The sequence below is a fragment of the Sebastes fasciatus genome, chromosome 6 (assembly GCF_043250625.1).
Source record: "Sebastes fasciatus isolate fSebFas1 chromosome 6, fSebFas1.pri, whole genome shotgun sequence".
NCBI classification, from domain to species: Eukaryota; Metazoa; Chordata; class Actinopteri; order Perciformes; family Sebastidae; genus Sebastes; species Sebastes fasciatus.
Genome location: NC_133800.1, coordinates 20,681,197 through 20,703,974, shown reverse-complemented (window position 1 = coordinate 20,703,974; position 22,778 = coordinate 20,681,197). Strand labels below are relative to the sequence as shown.

The window sequence follows — 22,778 nt, the reverse complement described above, 5'->3', positions numbered from 1 at the left end:
TGCTCTTCTTTAATGCTGACGAAATAGTGTAAAGGAGGTGTAACAACTAAAACAGTAAGGTAGAACAGGGAGTGCTCCATTAGCTTTGTGTTTATTTATTGTTTTCATACACCGCACATAACAATAACATTGTTAAATACTGTAATGGAAGTGTTTACATTACAAGAAAATCATTTAAAAAAAAGGAAAACCAAAGAAAAACAATTACACCCGTGTCTATTTAAAAAAAAAAGAAAGAAGCATAACTTCATAGACAGCAAATGCTCTTGAAATAAACTAAATGATCAACATGGCAATAAATACACACGTATTTTTAATTTCTCTGTACTTAAGGCATACTCTAATTGCAAATTATCAACTGATTTAAGGGAGGGAGAGAGTCAAATGAAGGGTATTAGTGCTCCTAGTCAATGATCCTCAAGGTTGCAATTACAAAATGATTTCCAACCCATTAGTCAAAAGAGACAAAAAGATGCCATCTCACTCTTTATGTTGGCATTATATGTCTGTATGCATGCATATGCGCATGTGTGTGTGTGTGTGTGTGTGTGAGAAAGACGAGAAAGGGTAAATCTTTCTGCTGTACCTGAGCACCTGTGTGCTCACCGCTTGATGATCCGTGGTGTGAAAACAGAAATGGGAAGGAAGGAGTGTCCAGAGATCGAGAAAAGGATATAGTGGGGGCACAGAAAATCTATCTAAAGACCCCCCCTCCCCTCTCTAAAGGTCCCTTTGGCCATGATAATATAGCAATCATGTGATCACGTGTTAGAGGGTCATTGTAATGATATGTAATCTTCCCTTTTGACACAGTTCATTTCAGATAAGACACTGTCACTGCTATGCAGGAAAGAGTACACAGATATGGGCTCCAAAAAAATAATACTAATAAAAAATGTGCAAATTCAAAACAATACAAGTCAAGCTAGTGTCACAACAGTAGCATGTGATTGCACAATAGAAATAGGGCAAACAAATCAAATGTGCAACAAGCTACTTCCTTATTATTTTCCATTTAATTATTCAGTCCAGTGCTCTTCATGCAATTTTGTTCCTCAGCCATTCATGTTCATACATTCATCCCTAAAACTCTGTACCGGAACATCTCAAGCCGGTAGGGCAAAGAACGCAAAAGTGTCGAGGGTGGTGTGAATGAGTGCAACGACCTGGCCTGTGCTACATTACAACCCTGTACAGTACAATGAATACGGTACCAGATCTATTTAAGGGATACCAAGACCGCAGTCCACGCTTCTAAAAACATCCCCACGTCAACACATAAAATCATACTTATCCTTCAAGTTTAAAAAAGTAAGCATTTAAATAAAAACCACCAAATAATAAAAAAACCTAGAAAAATGCAACCAGGAATTCAGTAAGGTAAGCAGAACAGTTGAGTCAGCAGTTATGATGATTCTTATTCTTCAGGGAAATGTAATTCACTTTATAGCATCAATTGACCTTGTTTTCTGTCCACTAATATCGGCGTGTTACGTCATGTTCACCAGGAGAGGGGTTTCTCAAACACAAGTGCACGTCCTACCATAGGAGGAAACCACTACTTTTACTCATATTTTAAATACATATTAAATATTTTCAAATGTGTTCCTTCTCCTACATGTTAAACCAAATACTCTATACATTAATTTGATTATTTCTCATTGTCATTATCATCATAGCACTTAACTGTCATTACAATACTCTACCAATGCTTCACTGTCACCACTGTGGCGGCGAAGTAAACTCACAGCAGATGAAGATTGGGGGTTATATTGTGTGGAAAGGGGTTAGGGGCAAAAGGTCAGAGAGGTGGGGTTACTGTATTTGACAGGTGGTGGAGGAGGTTGCCTGGCAGCACATGCAGGTGGGGTTGACTGATTTGGGCGGGATCAGATCCAGGTCCTCGTCGTCCGGGATCTCGTCTAGGCGGTAACCATCTTTCAGCAGCTGTATGTTCAGATCCTGATTGATTTGCTGGAGAAGGGGAGGACAGACAGAGGAGGTCGATGGGTTTGAGCAGCGTTTCAGTACCGGGCTACAGAGCATCATTTGCTACTGGGCCACTCCCTGTTACTCCCACAACAACACTGATTTCAAAAGTAGATCATCAGTATGTGAATCAATCCATCATTAGCTACTCTACCTGCATGTAGTGTGTAGAGTTCTTCTGCAAGATCTGAACCCGATAAGTCCAGACATTTTGTTGCATGAAGATTTGGGCTTGGTTCGGGTTCGGGTTTGCTCATTTTCAAATTTCAAATGAAATTTATTAAGAAATTTCTCTGTGAATGATTGTCTGCTTCCATGTCTGCGATATGCTGTAAGTAGATACACAATGCCCACTAATTTTTTTAATTAGCCTGGCAAGCTAACTAGCAGTCAGTTATAAAAAAGTTATTTTTTATGAAATGGTCACTATATCCTGACAGTAGTGCACGAGACAGGAAATCTGAAAAATATCATGTGCCTCTGTGTCCTCCGGTGTCCTCTGGAGCTCCAGACAGCATCTGCAGGATTTCACAATAGGAACACTCACTCTCTGAAATGACCTGTGATTGGCCAAAGTCTCCTGTCACGGGCTAGATTTTTTAAAGCCTGATAACAGAGCCATGAGGAGGTGCAGAAGTCTATTTCTCTCACAGCACTTGAATTACAATATGCTGAAAGGTTATTATGGAATTTTTTCCCAATGATGCCAAAAATATACTGCCAACTGCCACTTTAATAATACAAATTTGGGTTTCAGTTCAAATTCGGATCTCAACCGGGTTTAATCAAGTTGGTTCTCAGTTTTAAGTCTGAACTCTAGTAGTGTGTTCCAGCTACTGTTATAACCGGGTGGCAGCGTCCGGTTCTAAAAAGTGAAGCCAAAGCGTGAGTGCCTTAAACTTGCATCCTTTCTAAGTCCAATTGTATAGAAGTCTATGAGAAAATGGCGTTGTCCGGTCTTGGAGTTGTCCGTGTTTTCTTCGTAGAACTTTAACCCTTTCACAGTGTGTTTTTCAGGTCACGAAAGTTAATCATAACCTTTTTGGTCGACTAAAAATGTCTTATTCAGCGTTCGGTTGTACTTAGCTCCACCCTCTCGTGTCACTTCTGGTTGCAAAAAAACAAGACAGCGATGACCAAAAACCAGGATGGTGACGGCCAAAATGCTGAACTTCAAAACCGTGGTCCACAAACCAAGGTTGATGTCACGGTGGCGGTAAAAAACGGTAAAACATTTTTCCCTTCCAACACCTCTAAAACGCGATAATTGACCCATTATATCTTGTTTTGCTTAATCCATAAAAACAGAGGTGTATTAATTCAACGTTTTACGGGGGGGTTCCTCTGACTTAATCAGATTTAGACAATTTACAAATCTCAAGTGTTTTCGAGCTTGTGACGTAAGCTGGAGAAAATTAAATTTACAGTGGTAACCATGGCAAACTGAATTAGGGCACTTTCACAGATGGTGGTAGGGATCATTACATGGAGCTTTGATGACTACTGTCCTGCTGTGATTTTTATTTTAGCAACTACGCCTTTGTTTGCATGCAAAGCAGAAGCAAAGTCTTCATTCAAAATCCCAGCATTTACCTTTTTATGTTTTAACTGTCTAGTCTACTGTAGATAACCTGTACTGCACTGCATAAACAACCACAAATCCATACTTTGTTAGCTACAGTACAATCATACTGTTGCCACGATGTATTGCTTGCTCAAAACTTGCTGTTGTTAGCTAATACTAAGAAAGAGGAGAAAATGGCTAAACCAAGTTACAACATTGACTTAAGATCTGAACACTTGTGGGCTTGTTCATATAACAATATATCCACAAGCCTTGATTTGTCAGACAGAAAATGGATGTAGAGGGTTGGAACGAGGATTCCTCTGGGGAATAAATATGATGAGGTGTCTGTGATTTGCACTTAAATTGGCAGCAGCGTTGAAAACAGGATTTACAGGTGCAGACACCCGGAGAGGACATTTCATTTGTCTCCCGCTTTGTGTCTCATGCACATTTGTGTGCAGGTGTGTCTGCAATGTAATGATGCGCTCGTAGCGAGAGCACACACGCCTACAGAATTAACATGGATGAGCAGGATGGATATAAATGGGTTTGCTTTGAGACACGCTTATAAATGCCTGCCTCTTGGCCTCTTGACAATCATAGGAAAATGGAGGGAGGAAGGAGAGGGAGGGAGTGAATGAGAGAGTAAATGTGAGGCAAAGAAGCAGATGTCTGCTCTATCACGCATCTCACCTCCGCAGAGGAGTATCCCGACGATGAGTATCTAGACATGTCAAAATCGTCATCACTGAAACAAACAAAAAAACACAAGTTAGCTGGTAATTTCTGTGTTTATGTGGCAAAAAGTGTATTAATGTGTTTGTGTGTGTGTGTTCACCTGTCTGTGTCTAGGGCCACCAAGGGCTTCTCATCTGGGCTCTGGTCTAAAGAGGAATAGCCTTTATTGGGCACTACCAACCTGCAGGGAGGGAACAGAGAGAGAGGACAGAGGAGAAATGATCAGAGGAGCAGAAAACGGGTGTAACAGAATATGACAGGAAAAGGTGGAGGAGGGAAAATAGATTCACAAACAGGAAGAGGTGAGTAAGACTGACAGAGACGCTGAAAGAAAAGCCTGGAGGCGACATCACAGCTGAACTACAGTAACAGCAGAAGCTTGAAAGAGGTCTAATTTGTAGCTCGTACATCTTACAAACCCTAAATCAATAAAACTATGCTCTTGCCAGCCCCGCTGACAGACAGAGATAATGGAGAATATAATCATCTAGTCAAGCATGAAAACACGTTTCTGATTTTACACATATAATCTACTAAATGCTGGAATTAAAATAGACTTGATTTTAAGTTGTATAGTTTGGTGGCTTGTGTATTTTGCTCCTCAAAATACATCATTACTTACTCAACAGTATTTGTACACTTACATCTAGTCAGTGCTTAAAGTGGGCCCGTTTTCACCGGTACTTCTACATTTGACTCTTTGGCGTACCGTGACTTTTTCCTGTGCACCGGCACTTCTCTCAAGCTGCCGGTACTCTCTTCTGCCATATCAGGTTCTCTGGGAGATTCATCTGGTGATTCAAAATGCCGCAGCGCCAGCGTTTTTGCACCGCGCCTCATAAGCCGTAAGAACATAAAAACAATGTGTAGAGCAACAGGACGAGCGGACGCACGGCACAAGGGAGGGTGGGTGAGAACAAGGGTGCTGTAATTTATTGGTACGATCACCATGTCCTTATTGTAAAATAATTAGTGAACTGTTTTTGTCTTTTTCTTTTATTTGTGAACAAACAGAATTAATGTTACATTATTTAAAAGTTTTCTGAATCTGCTCTTTTGATTTAAAGAATATGGTTTTACAGGACAAACCTTTCCAGAAGAATTAAATGTTCAGATGAAGGCTGTGATAAATAATAAAATAACCATTTATCTAGTAAAAATAATGGTCCAAATGATGCAAAAATGCAGTTTCAAGTAAAAAAAAAACTCAAATTTTCTTGGGGGAGGACCCCCAAATACAATATCTCCTAGTACCTTTTATTCACTGTTGATATTCAGAATGGATCTCTTTATTCTTCTGCATAATATGTAGGAGCATCGTGACTAACACTGCTCCTACAACCTGAATGATACCCTACTATAGGCTACAAATAACACAGGAAAGCACTTTAACTACGGTATTCCCACTATGGGTTAATATAGCCTACAAACACACCACCTTAACCCTATAATGTGTCAGCTGGAATATTATAGACCTACTATAGAAGATGCATAGCCCAAGTATAATAATATAGCAATAAAATAATAGCTGATTATGACTGACACAGTATAACATGCTTTAAGAAACAATGAATAAATAAGAATAAATTGCAAGAGATTGCCGATACATACGCCAACACGTGAATAATGGGAGTACTGTCACTTGTTTTTTTTCCACCTGAAGCACTGCATCTAGTACAGACTTGGACAACAACTTCAGTTTGACATTATTTTAGTAAATCAGTATGTGGTCTGCTGTTGGTAGTTAATCAATATAGTCCAATAGCACACCAGAATACGGGCTTAAATTGAGTTTATCACTAAAACAAAAGACATTTTAATGACAGCCACCACCTCCTTTTCTCCACTATACCGAGACCGCAGCGCTCACTTCTTACCGTGTTCTGGCCATGACGTTGTTCTTCTTGGGCTGCTGGTTGACTGGACTACCTACAGCGTTGCCGTTCTTCAATGAGCCCTTCCTAGCCAGCTCTCTCTGTTTCTCTGCACAAGAAACACACACGCACCCACCAGGTTAGCTTCAAATGATACACAAACTGCACAATAAAAAGTGATGGAGTTAGTTTGAGCTAATGTCAATGTCATCTATTTATAGACTTACAAGACAACTTCAATGAAATGTTGCAATCTACTTATTATAAGAGTCCTAAATAAACCAGGGAACTTTTGTGATTTGCTGATGTAAAGCATGGCATAGGATGGATCTGGAAGTCTACTCAGGTTGTCAAATTTACTTGACAAACAGGGCCCCAGATTTGACATGAATAAATCAGTGGAATTCAAACACACAGTCATCGGTAAGTGTGATGACCAGGCAGAGGAATTGACTGGGAAATGTCTTCTTTCCGAACATGATGACAAACTATAGGCTTTGCAGCACAGTACAAGATGTGACATCAGGGCAGATCAGTTTCTGTTTTAGGGAGGGATTTTCTTCAGTGGTCAGCTGAACAGGAAGTCACTGCTGTTGGAGCTGAGGGGGTTGTTTAATGAACATAATACAATACAATACAAAATCCACAAAGCATGAGACAATACATTCAGAAACAGCAGGCTGTCAACTCCCCTTTCTCTCTTTTTTGAGTCTCGTCACTGATCAGATGACAAATAACTAAACTAATGCTACTAGTCTACTCTGAGGGCGGTGAACTAAAGTAGAATAAACCAGTGACCGTAGAAAATGTTGTTTTTAATTCATATTGTGCCACCAATTAATGGCATTACACTTTTAATCCAGAAAACAGTTTTAAAAAGGCCATCAAATGTAGACGAGAGCCTTTTCCAGCTCAAGGTCACTACGGCAAAGTGGCTTGTTAAACAGGCATGTGTGATGAAAGGAATATGCTCAGATTGCATTTTATAGACAGGAAATTTGATAACGGTGTTTCCGTGTTGTAAAAAGGCTGAACAACTAATGAAATTAAGCAGAATAATATGAAATACAATTGTAGCCATCATTGTGGGCTCACTTTCAACATGTAGGATAGACGTAGAATGAAATGAACTTCTACAGCGGCTGACGTATAACGTGGATGCCAGAGTTACATTTTAAATAAGACCTTTTTCTTGCATTTATGTCACTGCATAGTTTACTCCTTCTGAATATTCTTGGTTCTTCAAGGCTTTGGCTAGAGATGTGTTACAGTAGGAGTAAAAAAAGAAAGAGGCGCTGCTGCTCACCACTGGACTCTGTCCAAGGTGCTGAAATGAGCCTTTAAGGACTGTGGCTTTTATAAACACTAGACACTCAAATTTCCAAACATAAAACAGGCCAAACAATAAAATGGATTAAAGCTGGAACAACTAGTCTTTTATTAATTGATTAGTCAACTGGGAGAATCGATTCATTGTTTAAGTTACTTTTCAAGCAAAAATGACAAACCTTTGCTAGTTCCAGCTTCTAAAATGTGAAGATTTTGAGGGCAATTTGAGGGCATAACCTTGAGCTCTGGGAACTTGGTGACAGGTGTTTTCCATATACAGATATCCTAGAATCGATAAATATGCTACTTTTTACCAAGAGTCTAGCAGCTTTACAAGGATGATTAAAACACAACATATCACCACATCCTTCGTTTGCTTTTGAAGGTTCTCTGAAAATTGATCCTCACTGTTCAGATGCCATCATTCTAGGTAACAAAATGCTGCAACACAGTCTATTTATTGTCTAGAGATGATGCCACATCAGCACATAACAGTAGGTTTCTCTTTCCAGGACTTTAGTTGATAACAGGATATGATGGCCTACAAATACTGTAGCTCTCACTCACCTATTTTCATCTGAAGGGGCGAGGGCTTGTAGTTGATAGTGACAGGTTCCCCCTCTCTGTGGTCCGAGTCCGCCTCTGAGGCCGTGGACGAGGCCGGGTCCTGGAGACAAACAGAAGGGGGATGGCAAGATGAGCAGAAATGTGCATTACTGAGGCATTAATGAATAATGAATGTCTTTTTGTCATGCACAATACACCCTACTATGCCCAGACAATGTGAATAAAACCGTTCATAAATAGATAAAACGAGTGCGAAGGAGTCCCTATCTATCTAATGAATGTATGAAGCGTTACACAGATAAATTATTATATTTAGACTCATTTCCTTGTAGTTTTATATCTGGTATATTGTTTTATACTTTGTACTTTGCACTACTAACTCTTTTACTGCCTTTTTACTAACATGTTTTGCACTATGGAACTGTGATGCTGGAAACTTGAATTTCCCTCGGGATCAATAAAGTTACTATCTAGAGTATCTATCCATCTACTGTACTTCTCGAGACCTGGATAAAGTAATCCTTTATAGGCAAACTACATTTTGTCATAGCTACCTCCAACTGATAATGTAGAGATTGAAATGCTGACTTAAAATTGCTATCACACTATCTCATTTGAATACATTTGAAGTGAATGCTAAATATTGAGTTAAAGTGATTTGTTCAAGTTGCTCTAAGACCCTTTTGAGGACTCCTGGATGTCCCTTTATCCAAGCCTGGGTAACATTAAAAAAAAACAATCACATCTCATATCCACAGGGCAAAGGTTAAGGACCCCTCAGTGACCCCCACATGACACACAGGGATGGATGGATGAATGGAGGTATGGGGGACGCCTGGAGACAGAAAAGTCAGACTACTTTCTTTTGTCTGTTTTAACATGCTCCACTGTATAATTGTTGTAACTTTGTAATGGTGTGCCATCTTGGCCAGGTCTCCCTCGAAAAAGAGATTTTAATCTCAAGGGACCTCCTGGTTAAATAAAGGTTAAATAAATAAATAAAAAATACTTTGATTTGTTTAGTTTGCTCTAGGACCCTTTGGGGGACTCCTGGAAGTCCCTTTATTATCCAAGCCTGGGAAACATTTCTAAAAATAATAATAATACTAATCACATCTTATATCCACAGGGCAAAAAGTAAGGACCCCTCAGTGACCCCCACATGTTGCACAGGGGATGGATGGATGAATGGAGGTACGGGGACGCCTGGAGACAGCAGGTCAGACTATACTTTGGGTCTATAGGCAAGGCAAGGCAAGTTTATTTATATTGCACATTTCTTACACAAAGGCAATTCAAAGTGCTTTACATATATAAAAGCAAGTTAAAAGAGCACAAAGTGCATAAGATAAAAACGAATAAAAGTATAAGTTATAAGAAAAAAATTTAAAGGATAATAAAAACAATCAAAAGACAGTAAAGTGCAGCAATATATATATTAGTCTGGCTCTCTAGCGGCCCCGGCTGTGGTGGGCAGAAGAGGCCGCCCTGCAGGCTGCAGTAACCCAGAGCCCCGCTACGGGCCACGGAGCGCACCGCCAAATCATTTACACTGATTTTTTTAATTATAAGACACAGCTTTAACGGTGCATACAAGCACATATTTTCTCACTAATCACGCCAACACGACACAAGGTGGCGTTTAGTCGGAGCAACTTGCTGCATGGATGCTGATGCTGATGCTGTAGCAGCAGCAGCAGCAGCGTTAGGAGGATGGGATGCTTGTTTTCGCCACCAGACATGACGGATGCTGCTCACTACGCAGCAGACCACCGGACGCTGCTTGCATTACACACATAGAAACTAGAAAATGAGCAAATCAATTATCCCCTAACATTGTTATTTTAACATTTTACTGTAGTCCAAAAAAAAAAAACTTGCTGAAAATGAAAATGCTAAATGGTATAGCCAATATTACGCATGGCAAGGTGATGGATGTGATGGATCCCAGAGCGCATAACATTATGAATTGAAAGGCCTCAAACATCCTGGAATAACAACGACGTTAAACTAGAAAACAAAGGTAAAACATTGATTATCTCTAATAGATAACAAGCATACAAATGTGACTTACCAGCGGCTGCATCTCAGCCTGCATCTCCGCCTCCTGCACGGCGCTCGGCACTTGAAATCTGTCTATTTCTTCCATCATGTTGGCAGCGCGCCTCTCTCTCTCCTCCCGTCTCCCCGGTAACGAAGTGCTGATTACGGCTCGTTGAGACGCGTTTTATCGCAGAGATTTGTGTGCGAGTGATCTCAGATTTGTAACAATCTCTGTAGTTCTCCGGTGTCGAGCTTCATCCCAGCAGGCAGTAGGCTATGTCGACGGTGGTGTGACCAGTTTGGGTGACGGTGACTCCACCACCAACTTCCGGGTGGGGTATCCCAAGCTAAGGTCCGGGGACCCAGAAAGGGGCCTTTTTATTAAAGAGGTCCCCCAGCAAAGTGAGGAATAAGACAGTAATTGAAAGTAGCCTAACCCAGTACATTTAATTGAACACAGTGATGCTGATCAGAGAGTATGAATCTGAATTATGATTATCAGCTGAAGAAACACCTCACTGATATTCATTATTAACATTATACAGGACAACCTGACATTTATTGATCAGTCAAACTGTTACAACTAAATATACCATTAAAGTTGAACACAGACTGAGCTGTCTCACCTTAAACAAGCTGATCACTTTAAACATGGAATATCTTTGATTTAGCCTACATATGAATTGAATGATGAACTGCTGTGGTCTTGTCTTGTATGTTTTTTGTTTCTTTTTCTTTTATTGCTATGGACCCTCCTGTGTGTCTGAAATAAGTTTGAATTAATGATCAACATTTGCCCCACTTTTACCAGCTGCATCAATACAATGATGTTTACACATTAGTTCATCAATAATTATAATTCAATATTATTATTCTGAAATGGACCATTCTGCATAATGAGTACTTTTATTTTTGGTAAAGTAATAATCTGGAAGATTTTCATTTAAATAAATGTCTGTTAAGTCAGTGGTTCCCAAACCTTTTCACAGACCACAGACCCCCAGTTGATAAGATTTTGTTACAGAATCCCCCATCATTTTTGCTGTTAGGTGTTTTATTACAGAAAATGTTTGAAACCCAAGACCAAAATAGTCATACATTCTGTCATTGTGTTACTTATGGATGGAATTATAGTGACAATACATTTTCCCCTTTTTGCTGGGGACTTCCTGGAACCCCTTCAAGGACCCCTGGGGATCCTCTGATCCCACTTTGAAAACCACTGTGTTAAGTCATTATCTATCGCTGAATGAGGTAACAGAATAGTGACTGAGTCTATGACCCACTGATGAGAGCCCTTGGATTTGCAGTATTACTAACTGGCTGTCTGTGACGACATTCCCTGGAAAAATCACAAGAGGTGATCTCTGGGAAGTAAGATCCAAAAGACCAGCAATTACCGCTTATCGCCATAGGTGCCGCTAAAGAGAATGAACAGAGATCTTTGAGATTGTAACTAAGTATATATTGATGCTAACACTTTTGTACTTTTACTTGAGTAAAATTTTGAGAGCATGACTGTTAATTGAAAGATCCATACCCTGTGGTATTGCTACTTTTACTTTAGTAAAAGGTCTTCTTTCACCACTGGTAATAGATTAAGATCACTGTAATTTGAATATATGATGAGAGGGAATCACTATAATATTGTATGACTATGTATGTGAGGCAACTTTTTGTTTCTCCTATTGTTTTTTTTATTTCTCTTTGGCACCTCTGGGAGTAACAGATAATTCTCAAATTAAAATTAAGTGAATAAATGAAGTCAGAGGATTAACCATCTCTGTTTTTATATCCTCAAAAACAAAATAAATCTTCTTTAAAATGAGTCTCTATTCTGGCAGTTTTGTCAGAAAATGCTTTAAACCCCAATTGAAACCTTGCGGACCAGCGAACACACAAGACATTTCTTTATTACAAAAATACTAGAAAGATCAGAAGCAGACCGCTTAACAACCCATCATTCGGAAAGTCAATTAACAATTGTCTTCATTCAGGAATTTTAATTAAGACCGAATAAATTACTCAATCAAACGAACAGCTTGGAACCAATTAATTATAGCGACAGAAAGGAGTTGGACGAGGACAAAACATATGTCTAACGAAAAACAGCAGGAACTGATGTGAAACCTGTCGTGTGTGTGTGTGATGATAGTGAATATAAAAGTCAAATTATCATCCAGTGTCTTGTAACCTGGATTTATTTTAAATTACAGTATATTATTGAGGTTGAATAGCTTTGGTTTCCTACGGAACAATTAGGATCACCTAGTCACGACTTTCATTTATCCCAGTCACCATTCAAGGAACTGCAGTACAGTCATGACAGCTTTCTGCCTCATCACTCAGCAGCCTGATTGCTATGAACAATAGCAACTGAGGACATTTACTCAAGTCAATTTGGTACAATTAAGTACAATTTCTAGGTACCTATACTTTACACAAATTGGTAGGTGCAAAAAAAAAAAAAAAAACCTGCATAAGCAGGGCAACATTTGATTATTCTCTTTTAAATGAAAATGTTACCAGATCTGGAACTAATATCACAAAAAAAAAAATCCAAATGAATGAATTTGCAGTACCTTCTAGATTACTAATGCTAGACATTCAACCCTCTGAGTTACTGCACATGTAAAACTCTGGCATTGGTATACCATACAGCAAGGTGACCATCACTTTCCTTAATTCCTTCTAATTATGCTTTAGTTTATTCGACAACAATAAGTCATACTCCAACTGGTTTTTAGTAAATCTATCAAGACATCCCACTGAGCAATTTGACGGTGAAAATATGTTTAATAGACATATGTGTCTGTTTGTCTGCAGATATTTAGTTTAGATTAAGGTTATTCAAGATTGAAATGTGAGACTTAACACTTGTTTCAACTTTTTTTTATTTTTTTATAAATCCAATGTTGAACAACCGAGAACACGTGCATTACACAAACAAACAGAACTGAGCATACATCTTTTCCAGGCCTTTCGACTAACAAGAAAAAGTAAAGTTAGAATTCAGACTTGAAAATTAATTTAGTTGATGGCAATTTTAAAATCCCCCCCTCCTTAAAAAAGACGTGTGGGAAAAGTTTTTGATGGACTGGATAGTCATTTAACTCTATCTGTGGTTAACTATGGGGTCAAGACAGCAGGGCAGATGTGTGTCATCAGGTGTAAACGATGAAGGGTTGCAAAAAAGGTCCTCTGAGGTATGCTGGATGCCAGGGATGTGATATTATCATATGTGTATGATAGCGTAGAATAGTATATATGATAGATGGTAGACGAGTAACACTGTATGTATAAAGGGAAGGTACTTGAACTTACAGTCCTTTGGTAGCCCCCATGACCGGTTCTGGCTGGGTCCTGCTTGAAATGGCCAGACATGTAGATTTTCTCTTCTCTCTTGGATGTCCTCAAAAAATGTTGCATCTGTAATGAAAAAAAGAAAAACATTTACTTGTAAAAAGTTAGAATTAATGGTAAAGTTAAAGCTTCCCTTCACACTGTGTATGATGCAAAATGTCAAGGAGATGACGTGTTTTGCTGACTTTGAGGAAAGCAGCTAAACTTTAAGATACCGAATAATGACACAATGTGGCACACACAGTTGTGACATTTATGTCTTTCTAAAATATGTTGTGCTTCTTGCATCTTATCATTTATATATAACTTTGTGACAAAAAAAAAATCAGTTTAGACTACTTTATATTATCTGGTATGACTGAGTACATGGCTGTATCTTTAAATCCCCTCTTATTGCACAAACCACCACTGTTCACGTCAATGATGGGCATCATGGCATTGGTCATGAGTCTGTAAAGTGAAGTCAAAACAGTAGTAATTAAACCTTCCAAAGGGATCCACTTGTGAGATTTCATCTGGGAAAACTTTATACACAAAAACAAGCAAATAAGTGTTAAATATAGAGGCCAGTGCTTTAAAAGTATACTGGAAAGCACTGCGCAAGGAACAAAAAAACAAGCCTTTTTACGCATTACATCAACCACTGCTAGATACCTTACATCTTGTTCATGCAGTCCCTCGTGGTCTTCACTCACTCGCCTCAACTTGAAAATCTAGAATAATGAAACAGCATTAAACATATACATTACATAATTTATTCATGCACTGACATAAGGAAATCTCTTGAATCCATTGAAATGAACCTTGAAAAAAATAAAATACAACAGTAATCAACATAGCTTACCAACACTATGGGAGGAAGCCAATGAACATCTCATGTACACTATAATTCAGTTTTATATAATGTTTGTTTATTTTGTTTATTTATTTTGCACAATTTAAGACTATACAACATAACAAAAAAATAAAATTAATAATATACAGTGCAGGAAGAGGTAAAAAACCCACTGGGCTTATCTGAAGACAAGATTAATATAAAGAAATAATATGACTACATTATAGTGATAAAACAATTAGGACAAGATATATATAACAACAACAATGACAATACAGTAAATAGTAAATACGGTTAAAAATAAGGAAAGTTACAGTTGATTTTTTGAAGAACTGTGCATCTCCCATTTGTTTGTTTACTAGTGCGCCAATATGGTGGACGCCACGCCACCTTTGACATGACGCTCATCTTTAGCTATCTACCTACCTATCTGTGCGAAATGCATTCCCATAACGCCCGACAGAGCACGGCAAAAATGCAACTGGTATTTATCAACTTACCCATTAAAATAGATTCCTCCTGGCCGGAACAGTCACCGACCGTCGATGCAGAGAAGTCAGCGGCGTCTCGGTCACGGTCTCGGTGCTCACGCAGCTGAGTACAGCCTCTAGTGCAGGGGTCACCAACCTTTTTGAAACCAAGAGCTACTTCTTGGGTACTGATTAATGCGAAGGGCTACCAGTTTGATACACACTTAAATAAATTGCCAGAAATAGCCAATTTGCTCAATTTACCTTTAACTCTATGTTATTATTAATAATTAATGATATTTATCTTTGTGAAAACACTGATCATGTTAATGATTTCTCACAACAAATATATAGAAACAGATAAATATCAATATGCAACACTTTATTTTTATATTTTCTCTAAGTGCACATGTTTTTCAAATTTTTCAAACATTTGAAAATGATCACTTCTACGACAGTCTTGTGAAATCACAATATCCCATTTTAACTAGCTAGCCACTAACATTTTTTAACAAATCATGAATTACTTTGCACCATGTTTGTACAAATAATAACTCATGTAAAATACAAAAATCAACTCTCAAATTTTTAAATAAATCATGTCACACTTTGAACTGGACACCAAATCTGTTATCTGTTTCTTTGTCAGTTAGTGGGAAGCCTGGCATTGCATGCTGTTAACCAGTGTGTTGTACTCTGGTGTGTAACTTGACACTGCAACTCTGAGTGAGTCTTGCAGATGTGCATCAGTGAGGCGTGTTCTGTGTTTGTTCTTGATGAAGTTCATGTCAGAAAAGGCTGATTCACAAAGATAAGTTGAACCAAACAGGCTTGCAACCTTCATAGCTGCTGCGCATACACCACTGTACTTTTCTGTGTCAAGAAGGCACCAAAAGTTTGGTGCAGCCTGATGGGCTTTGAGGTGGAGGTCATTTTGCAGTGTTACAATTTCAATCTCCACCTGTTCAGCATCCAGGCTGAATGTTGCACTTAACTGCTCAGCAATACATGATATGTCCACGTTCATGAAAGGATTAGAAATGAACGACACACATGGCTCAAGCTGATCCAGGTCACAAAACCTGTTCTCAAACTCTTGCCCAACTCTGTTTATGACCTGAGAGTACTTTTCTGCAACTTTGTCAAAAGCCTCAGATGCAGAAGCATTGTCTTTCAGCACCATCTGCACAGAGGGAAAGTGCAGCACTTTTTTTCTCTGTAAATGCACAGAGAAAAGGTTCATCTTAGCTTTAAATGCATTTAAAGCACTTATCATATCGGCGACAGTTTTACCTTTGCCTTGCAGCTCACAGTTCAAACTGTTCAGTTTCCCAGTAATGTCCGTTAAAAATGCAAGGTCAAGTATCCACTCAGTGTCCTCCAGCAGCACGGTGTCCTCACCTCTGGACTGCATGAACTCTTTGATTTCACCCAAAAGTGACAAAAAACGTTGCAAAATTCGTCCCCTGCTGAGCCATCGGATTTCTGTGTGTAGTAGCAGGTCATCATATTCAGCTGACAGCTCCTCCAAAAGTACCTTGAATGTTCTGTGCTGTTTAGCTCTGGAGCGGATGCTGTTTATGATCTTCACGACGGGAGTCATTACGTGCTCAAAGCAGATCACTTTTGCACATAAGGCCTGCTGGTGTATGATGCAGTGGTACTGCAGAAAGTTTGGGAACTCTGGGTCAGCTTTACAGTGAGCAACGAATCCTGTGTGTCGGCCGATCATAGCAGGAGCCCCATCCGTAGTCACTGATACCAGCTTTTCCAGCGGCACCTTTTTTTCCACCAAAAACTCCTTCACTGCGTTATAAATGTCAACTCCCCTCGTAGTTGTCTTCAGGGGCAGTAGTGTCAGAAGTTCTTCTTTTGTGGAGAAATCATCAAACACCATCCGGATAAAGACCATCAGCTGAGCCGTACTGCTGCTGTCCACCGACTCGTCACACTGGATGCTGAACCACCGGCACCTCGCCAGATCACGGTCCAGCTGGTCGGCCAAGTTCCCAGACATCATCGACACTCTTCTTACCATTGTAGTTGCCCCGAGTTGAACATTGGAGAGACTGGAGAGTACATCGGTTCCATACTTCTCGTCTTCAAGCACAGTTTTAGCAATTATCATCATTGCTTCTTTGACAACCTCCCCGTCTGTAAATGCCTTCTTTTTCTTCATCAAGAATTGCGTAGCTCTAAACGAGGCTTCGGTTGCTTTTTGGGAGTTTTTAACCGGTCTAGTGAAAAAAGACTGCTGTTTGCACAAAGCTGCCTTTAACTCGCGGGCTTTTTCTGCTCGCAGTGCGCTGCCCGGTGGGTAGTTAGCATGGTAGCTTGTGTGACATGTAGTGAAATGTCTCTCCACATTGTGCCGCTTTGCTATCGCCACAGTTGCCCCGCAAATGAGACACACGCAGGATCCTTTCACAGTGGTAAAAAAAAACTCTACCTCCCATTCGTCGTGAAAATGATATGTTTTCTTTCTTTTTTCTGCCATTTTTTGGGGTAACTCTTCTCCTCATTTTCGTTGCGTCTGCTAGCTTGTTTGTATGAGCGCAACAAACGCTACGTTTTGGTCATGCGCACAATACTGACCTTTGAACTATACTAGGTCAGAGTTCATTTATATTAAACACAAAAAACATTTTAAATTTTAAGTGTTTTTATATATATATGTTGTCATTTGTAAGTTACATGCAAGTCTGATTTAAACAACAATAGCAAAAAAATAAAATAAATAAAATTTAAAAAAAATAGAGGCAGCTCACTGGTAAGTGCTGCTATTTGAGCTATTTTTAGAACAGGCCAGCGCGCGACTCATCTAGTCCTTACGGGCGACCTGTTGCCCGCGGGCACCGCGTTGGTGACCCCTGCTCTAGTGGATATTTCGCGCATGCGCAGTAATTTCATTTGAGGAATTGACGTCAGCAACACAAATTCTTAATTCCTATTTTCAACTTTACAATTGTTACATACGTGTTTCCGAATGATGTCCTTAAATTTAAAGTATAAAACATTTTTTTTCATTATTTTTATTTATTTATTATCTGTATTATTTTTTTAAGATAAAATGTGCATAAAGCAATAACCCTTGGGTGTTTTTTCGTTTCTGTCTTCAAGTGATTTTATTTTTTTGTTTTTAGAAATAAAAAATGAAAATCAACCATTTTTTTAAAGTTTAGTTCATCCCTTTTTGATAAAGAAAAACGCCTTGTATTTCAATTTTATTTTTTGTATTTTAAAATGAAAATTAAATAACCACTCATTTTTTGTATTTTAATATCCTTTTGTGAAAGGAAACTCAAATGACCAAAAGATAGCTAGCAGGGAATAGTAAATACACAACAAACACTCACCGGAGAGTAAAATATCCTCGGCAGAACTTCAACCAGTTACTCCTCGTAACCCATTTTGGGTTTATGTTGCGTTTATAATTTCTGCTCTGCGTGGTTCGTTTCCTTTCTACTTTTATCTTTTAGCTTGCTACTGCTCTGCTGTCTCACTCTACGCTCCCTCTAACGCGCTTTTGTTGTGTTTCCTGTCTGCAGCGCCACCACTGCCCTCAGCTGGACTAAAACAGCTATTGCAGAAGGGAAAAAAGATGCAAATAACACCTGTAGAATTAGACTGCCACCTGCTGGTTAAACTGCATGAATGCAGGTACAATAGTTTCCTCTGTAACAATTTTTTCTCTACATAAGAAGAGTCTTCTTCCACCACTGGTTATTAAAATGAACAAGGCACACAATTCTTGCAGGGATATGTAAGTGGGTTTAAGAAACAATAAATGAATACAAGAATGATACCTTTAAATCATATATTTTTTTATACAAAATCTTTAAAAAATAGTGGGGAATTGGCACAATAACAGGAACACCGTACAAACATACAGTAATTCAACACAAAATAACTACAGCAGTGGTGGAATGTAACCAAATGCATTTACTGAAGTACTGTACCTTAGTGCAATTTTGAGGTATTATACTTTACTTGAGTACTTCCATTTTACGCTGCTTTACACTTTTTTACTCCGCTACATTATTTTACAGCTGTTAGATTGTATGTAAAAAACAACAACAACAATGACATACGATGATCAGTTTATAAAATAAAAAGTATTGGTAATGAATAAGGTGAGAACAAACTATAAAGTTTCAACTCAACCCACTCTCTTGTACATGTATGCATCAGTAATACGCCTAATAATTTAATTGTTATCTTTAATAAATAATTCTGACACTTGCTATTATGCTGCATAATGAGTAGGCTACTTTTATTTTTGATACTTTACATCTTACTGATAACTCATGTAAGATTCTGAATGCAGGACTTTGACTTTATACGGGGAGTATTTGTACACTGTAGTATTACTTTTACTAAAGTAGTGATTTATTCCACCACTGAACCACAGCAAGTAGGCTACTGCCTGGAAAATGACCACAGAGTTGATTCGGCACCTCTCCGGAGGTGTAAAAGAAACCCCCCAACATTATAAACTTCACACAAATTCTTGCAGGCCATCATTAGATGGCCTGCAAGAAGAAAAATCTGCAATGTTGTGACTGGTTTCTCATTGAAAGTCACTGACACGTCTGACTGCACATTGTCCTTACCTGGAAATGCCAGCAGAGAGCAGCAATAGCACGCTCTGCTGCACAATAATGGAGACGGGTCTTGGCAGCAATCAGCCGCTGCTGCAGCCAACACCACCAGGTGGTTCCAACTCAAAGCAGCACACATTGAATAGTTTCACCAGCAGGTGGCAGTCTAATCCTACAGGAGAGGAGCTACACAGGCTGGATGGAGGATGAATGACAATGAGGCCAGTGCAGGGTCAAGTAGGTCAGAGTGTTTGAGTCTGTTAAATGCAAACAGTTTGAGGTCCATACTTAAGGTCATGCATATGGATTATAGATATGACTATAGCAGCATATCTGGAGCTCAGCTTGTTATACTTTGGGAGATGTGAGACGCTGTTTTTTGTGAGGCATTGCAAGTTAATGAAAAAATAATAATTTACCCAATTTTTCGCACTCTCGTGTTCCTTAAATCTCACACGCACTCACCATGTTTCCTTGTATTTTTCCTGCCGTGTCGTGCATACTGATGCTTTTCCTATCACGGCCATTATTTCAGCTCGTTTCATGCCATAATTAGACCTCTGTTGACAGAATAAACATTCAGACTAAATTACTGAATTATAATGATTTCGATATCAGAGCTGCGCTGTTGTCAAAATCAATTTCATGACTGTGTGCATGTAACTGTGATGAGTGTTCACGACTCCATAGGGGTCTTGTTATGGAGATATGATTATGTGTGATTAGAATTTTTCTCATTAACTATTCAAGGACAGTAAGATATCAACGCATATATCCATCCCCATATTACTCTTTAGCAAAGACACCTGCACAGTACACACTATACTGCATACATTCATGGTTAACCACAGACCGCCTCAAAGCAACAGTTAAGTGTATAGATTCACTCTCTACAGCATCTCTCTCTATTTCACACACTCACACACTTGAAATGTTATTTGGAGCCACTAAATTAAGATTACATAACATTCAAATAGTTAAAAAATCCCACACAATTTTTTGGATATGTAGTGTACAAAAGAAGGATTAACATTTGATCCTTTGGTAATTGCGTTACACTCACGCACACGCACACTCACACACACACACACACACACACACACACACACACACACACACACACACACACACACACACGCAAACACAAACACTGCCCATGACTCAGTCTGGGCTGATGTGGGTTATGCAACCCCTCCAGCCGTGCAAATGGAGCTGCAGATTACTGGTCCCTCATATGTTTATTAGTAATCTCTCTGTCTGTAATATTGGTCCTGATCATTATATAACACCATGCTGAGTTCAGTGACATTCTTCCATCTCAACTACCACTGGAAGATCTGGGACATCGCTTTGGTGCTGTATAACCCATTCCCAGAAATTGAGGGATGGAGTAACTGATGCAGAGTTCAGTCGCCACGTCTGACCATCATTCCTGAGGTGGAAGGATCGATGGAAGTGTGATGGGCAGGAGAACAGATGGATGACAAGGCGGAGGCTTATTCAATTGTTTTCTTTCACTCGTATCATACAGGATCGACTGATTTCTTGAATGGAAAATCTGATTTGAAAAACAGGGGAGGTCAGTGCAGCGGTTCAACAACAGTGTGAGTCAGAACACGCTGACCTTCACATCCAGCTCACTGTGGAGCAGATCACTGGATCTGCGCTGGGCAGCCTGCGTGGCTCTGGCACCGGTCTGGTTAGATGGGAATTGAGAAACAAATATGAGGAAGACAGCCAAAGAGCGAGAGAAAGGAACTGGCAGGCAGATGAATCGAAGGGAAGCAGATAAACAGTAGACAGATGTAGAGCCGCCTTTCTGATGATCAGTTTCAAATCAAGAGCCCACCAAAGGCCCCGACCATCTGCCTCATACATGCTGGAAAACCACATTGCTTTTACACATGCATGCATACATGTACTCAAACAAATAAATAACATTACACTATTCATTATCACATCTCATCTGTGATCTTGTTAGTAGTTCTCATCTATGGGACCCAAAATAAATTGACTCAGAGAAAATTAGGGATCGACCAACACCGATACCGGATCGGATATTGGGCCGATACTGACTTATATTGCTGGGTCGGGTATCGGTGACAATGGCGCCGATCTATTAAATGCAGTTCTATATTTATATACTTTATATATTATATACTGGAATTTTAATTCCTGTTTAAGTTTGACCAATTTGTTGTTGCATTAAAAAAGGTTTACACTTGAATTATAATTCCTGTTAACTTTGAAGAATTTTTACCAAGTTGCTGGTATGCGATTTATTATTTAAGCAAAGTTTAAGTCAAGCCTGATGTTTCCTTACACATTAAAGAATGATCCCAATCACTTCCACACAGTGAGGCATACAGTTTATTAATTAAATACTGGTATCAGATCGGTACTTGGTATCGGCTGATTCCCAAAGCTCAGGTACCGCTATCGGTATCAGGACAGAAAAAGTCGAATCGGTGCATCCCTGTATTACAAATACTCCATTGCAAGAAAAAAAAATTCTGCATTCAAAATATTATTTTAGTAATAGTATGTATTTACTATCAGCTAAATATATATAATACATAATGAATGCTTTTTCTTAAAGTATCAAAAGTGAAAGTATGCATTATGCATGCAGAATGCACCCCCTCGTCTTCTTCTTAGATTAATATTATTATTATGAGAAATGATTACTGATGCATTTTTTATGTCTCTTATTTGTTTTATATTCTGTTGGGTATCTAGCAGAGTGTATTGCAATTTATGAGATGATCTCATGTTTAATAACTCAAAGTCAAATAAATTCCTCTGAAATGTAATGGAGTTGAAGTACAAAGTATAGCAAATTGTACTCAGGTACAAGTAGCTAAGAATTGTGCTTACTGTAACTGCAGTACTTGAGGTACAAAGTAACGTTACACTGCTGAAACAATGAGAGAAACAATGACTGAAATCATTAAACTCTGTATAATCAAGATGCTGGTTGTCACTCAAAGAAAGTAAAAGCAGCAGTTAACACTCAGAAGTTCTCTTCCTGTGTTATAATAATTTTGGGTTGTGGCTATCAGATAAGTATTATATGGTTGTAGTTCACTAACAACAGGGTGTGGGTCACTGTTGATTTCAATATGTTCCACATTGATTACTTCAATGCAGGAAGTCAGTTGCTATTTATATTCAAGCTCTCATGTTTAAAGAATTTGCAGGGCCATTAATGCTGCAGTAATACACACAAAAATATATGTTATAAACAACAGTAAATCATTTTATTGTGTCAGTCAAAAATAAACTGTCATCAGTACCACAAGTCATATAGAGCACAATAGCTATTACCACAGTGAAACAATAGCTATTCTGTAAAGTAAGTGTAGGGCTGCAACAAATGATTATTTTCAACACCAGTTCTTC

The 22,778-nt window shown here is 38.9% G+C and overlaps 1 protein-coding gene and 1 long non-coding RNA gene across 2 annotated transcripts; both read right to left on the bottom strand.

The window, feature by feature from the left end:
* Positions 1-74: 74 nt before the first annotated feature.
* On the bottom strand, positions 75-10,418 carry fam219ab (family with sequence similarity 219 member Ab). The gene is made up of 6 exons (XM_074638299.1): positions 10,139-10,418; positions 8,065-8,164; positions 6,172-6,277; positions 4,395-4,475; positions 4,250-4,304; positions 75-1,974 (listed from the first exon to the last, which is right to left on the bottom strand). Exons 1-6 carry the CDS (start codon positions 10,214-10,216, stop codon positions 1,816-1,818), a joined length of 579 nt encoding a protein of 192 aa, XP_074494400.1. The 5' UTR covers positions 10,217-10,418; the 3' UTR covers positions 75-1,815.
* A 2,844-nt stretch (positions 10,419-13,262) lies between these two features.
* On the bottom strand, positions 13,263-14,904 carry LOC141770196 (uncharacterized). Its single transcript, XR_012594458.1, has 3 exons — positions 14,806-14,904; positions 14,125-14,183; positions 13,263-13,536 (listed from the first exon to the last, which is right to left on the bottom strand). It is a non-coding gene; the product is annotated as an uncharacterized LOC141770196 (long non-coding RNA).
* Positions 14,905-22,778: the final 7,874 nt, after the last annotated feature.

Bases quoted from the DNA above. Each gene is read 5' to 3' on its own strand.
- fam219ab (XM_074638299.1), bottom strand. From the start codon at position 10,216: ATGATGGAAGAAATAGACAGATTTCAAGTGCCGAGCGCCGTGCAGGAG. The intron at 6,278-8,064 runs GTGAGTGAGAGC...TTTCTTGTGCAG, and splicing joins GCCCCTTCAGATGAAAATAG to AGAAACAGAGAGAGCTGGCT. The intron at 4,476-6,171 runs GTAAGAAGTGAG...CCCTCCCTGCAG, and splicing joins AACGTCATGGCCAGAACACG to GTTGGTAGTGCCCAATAAAG.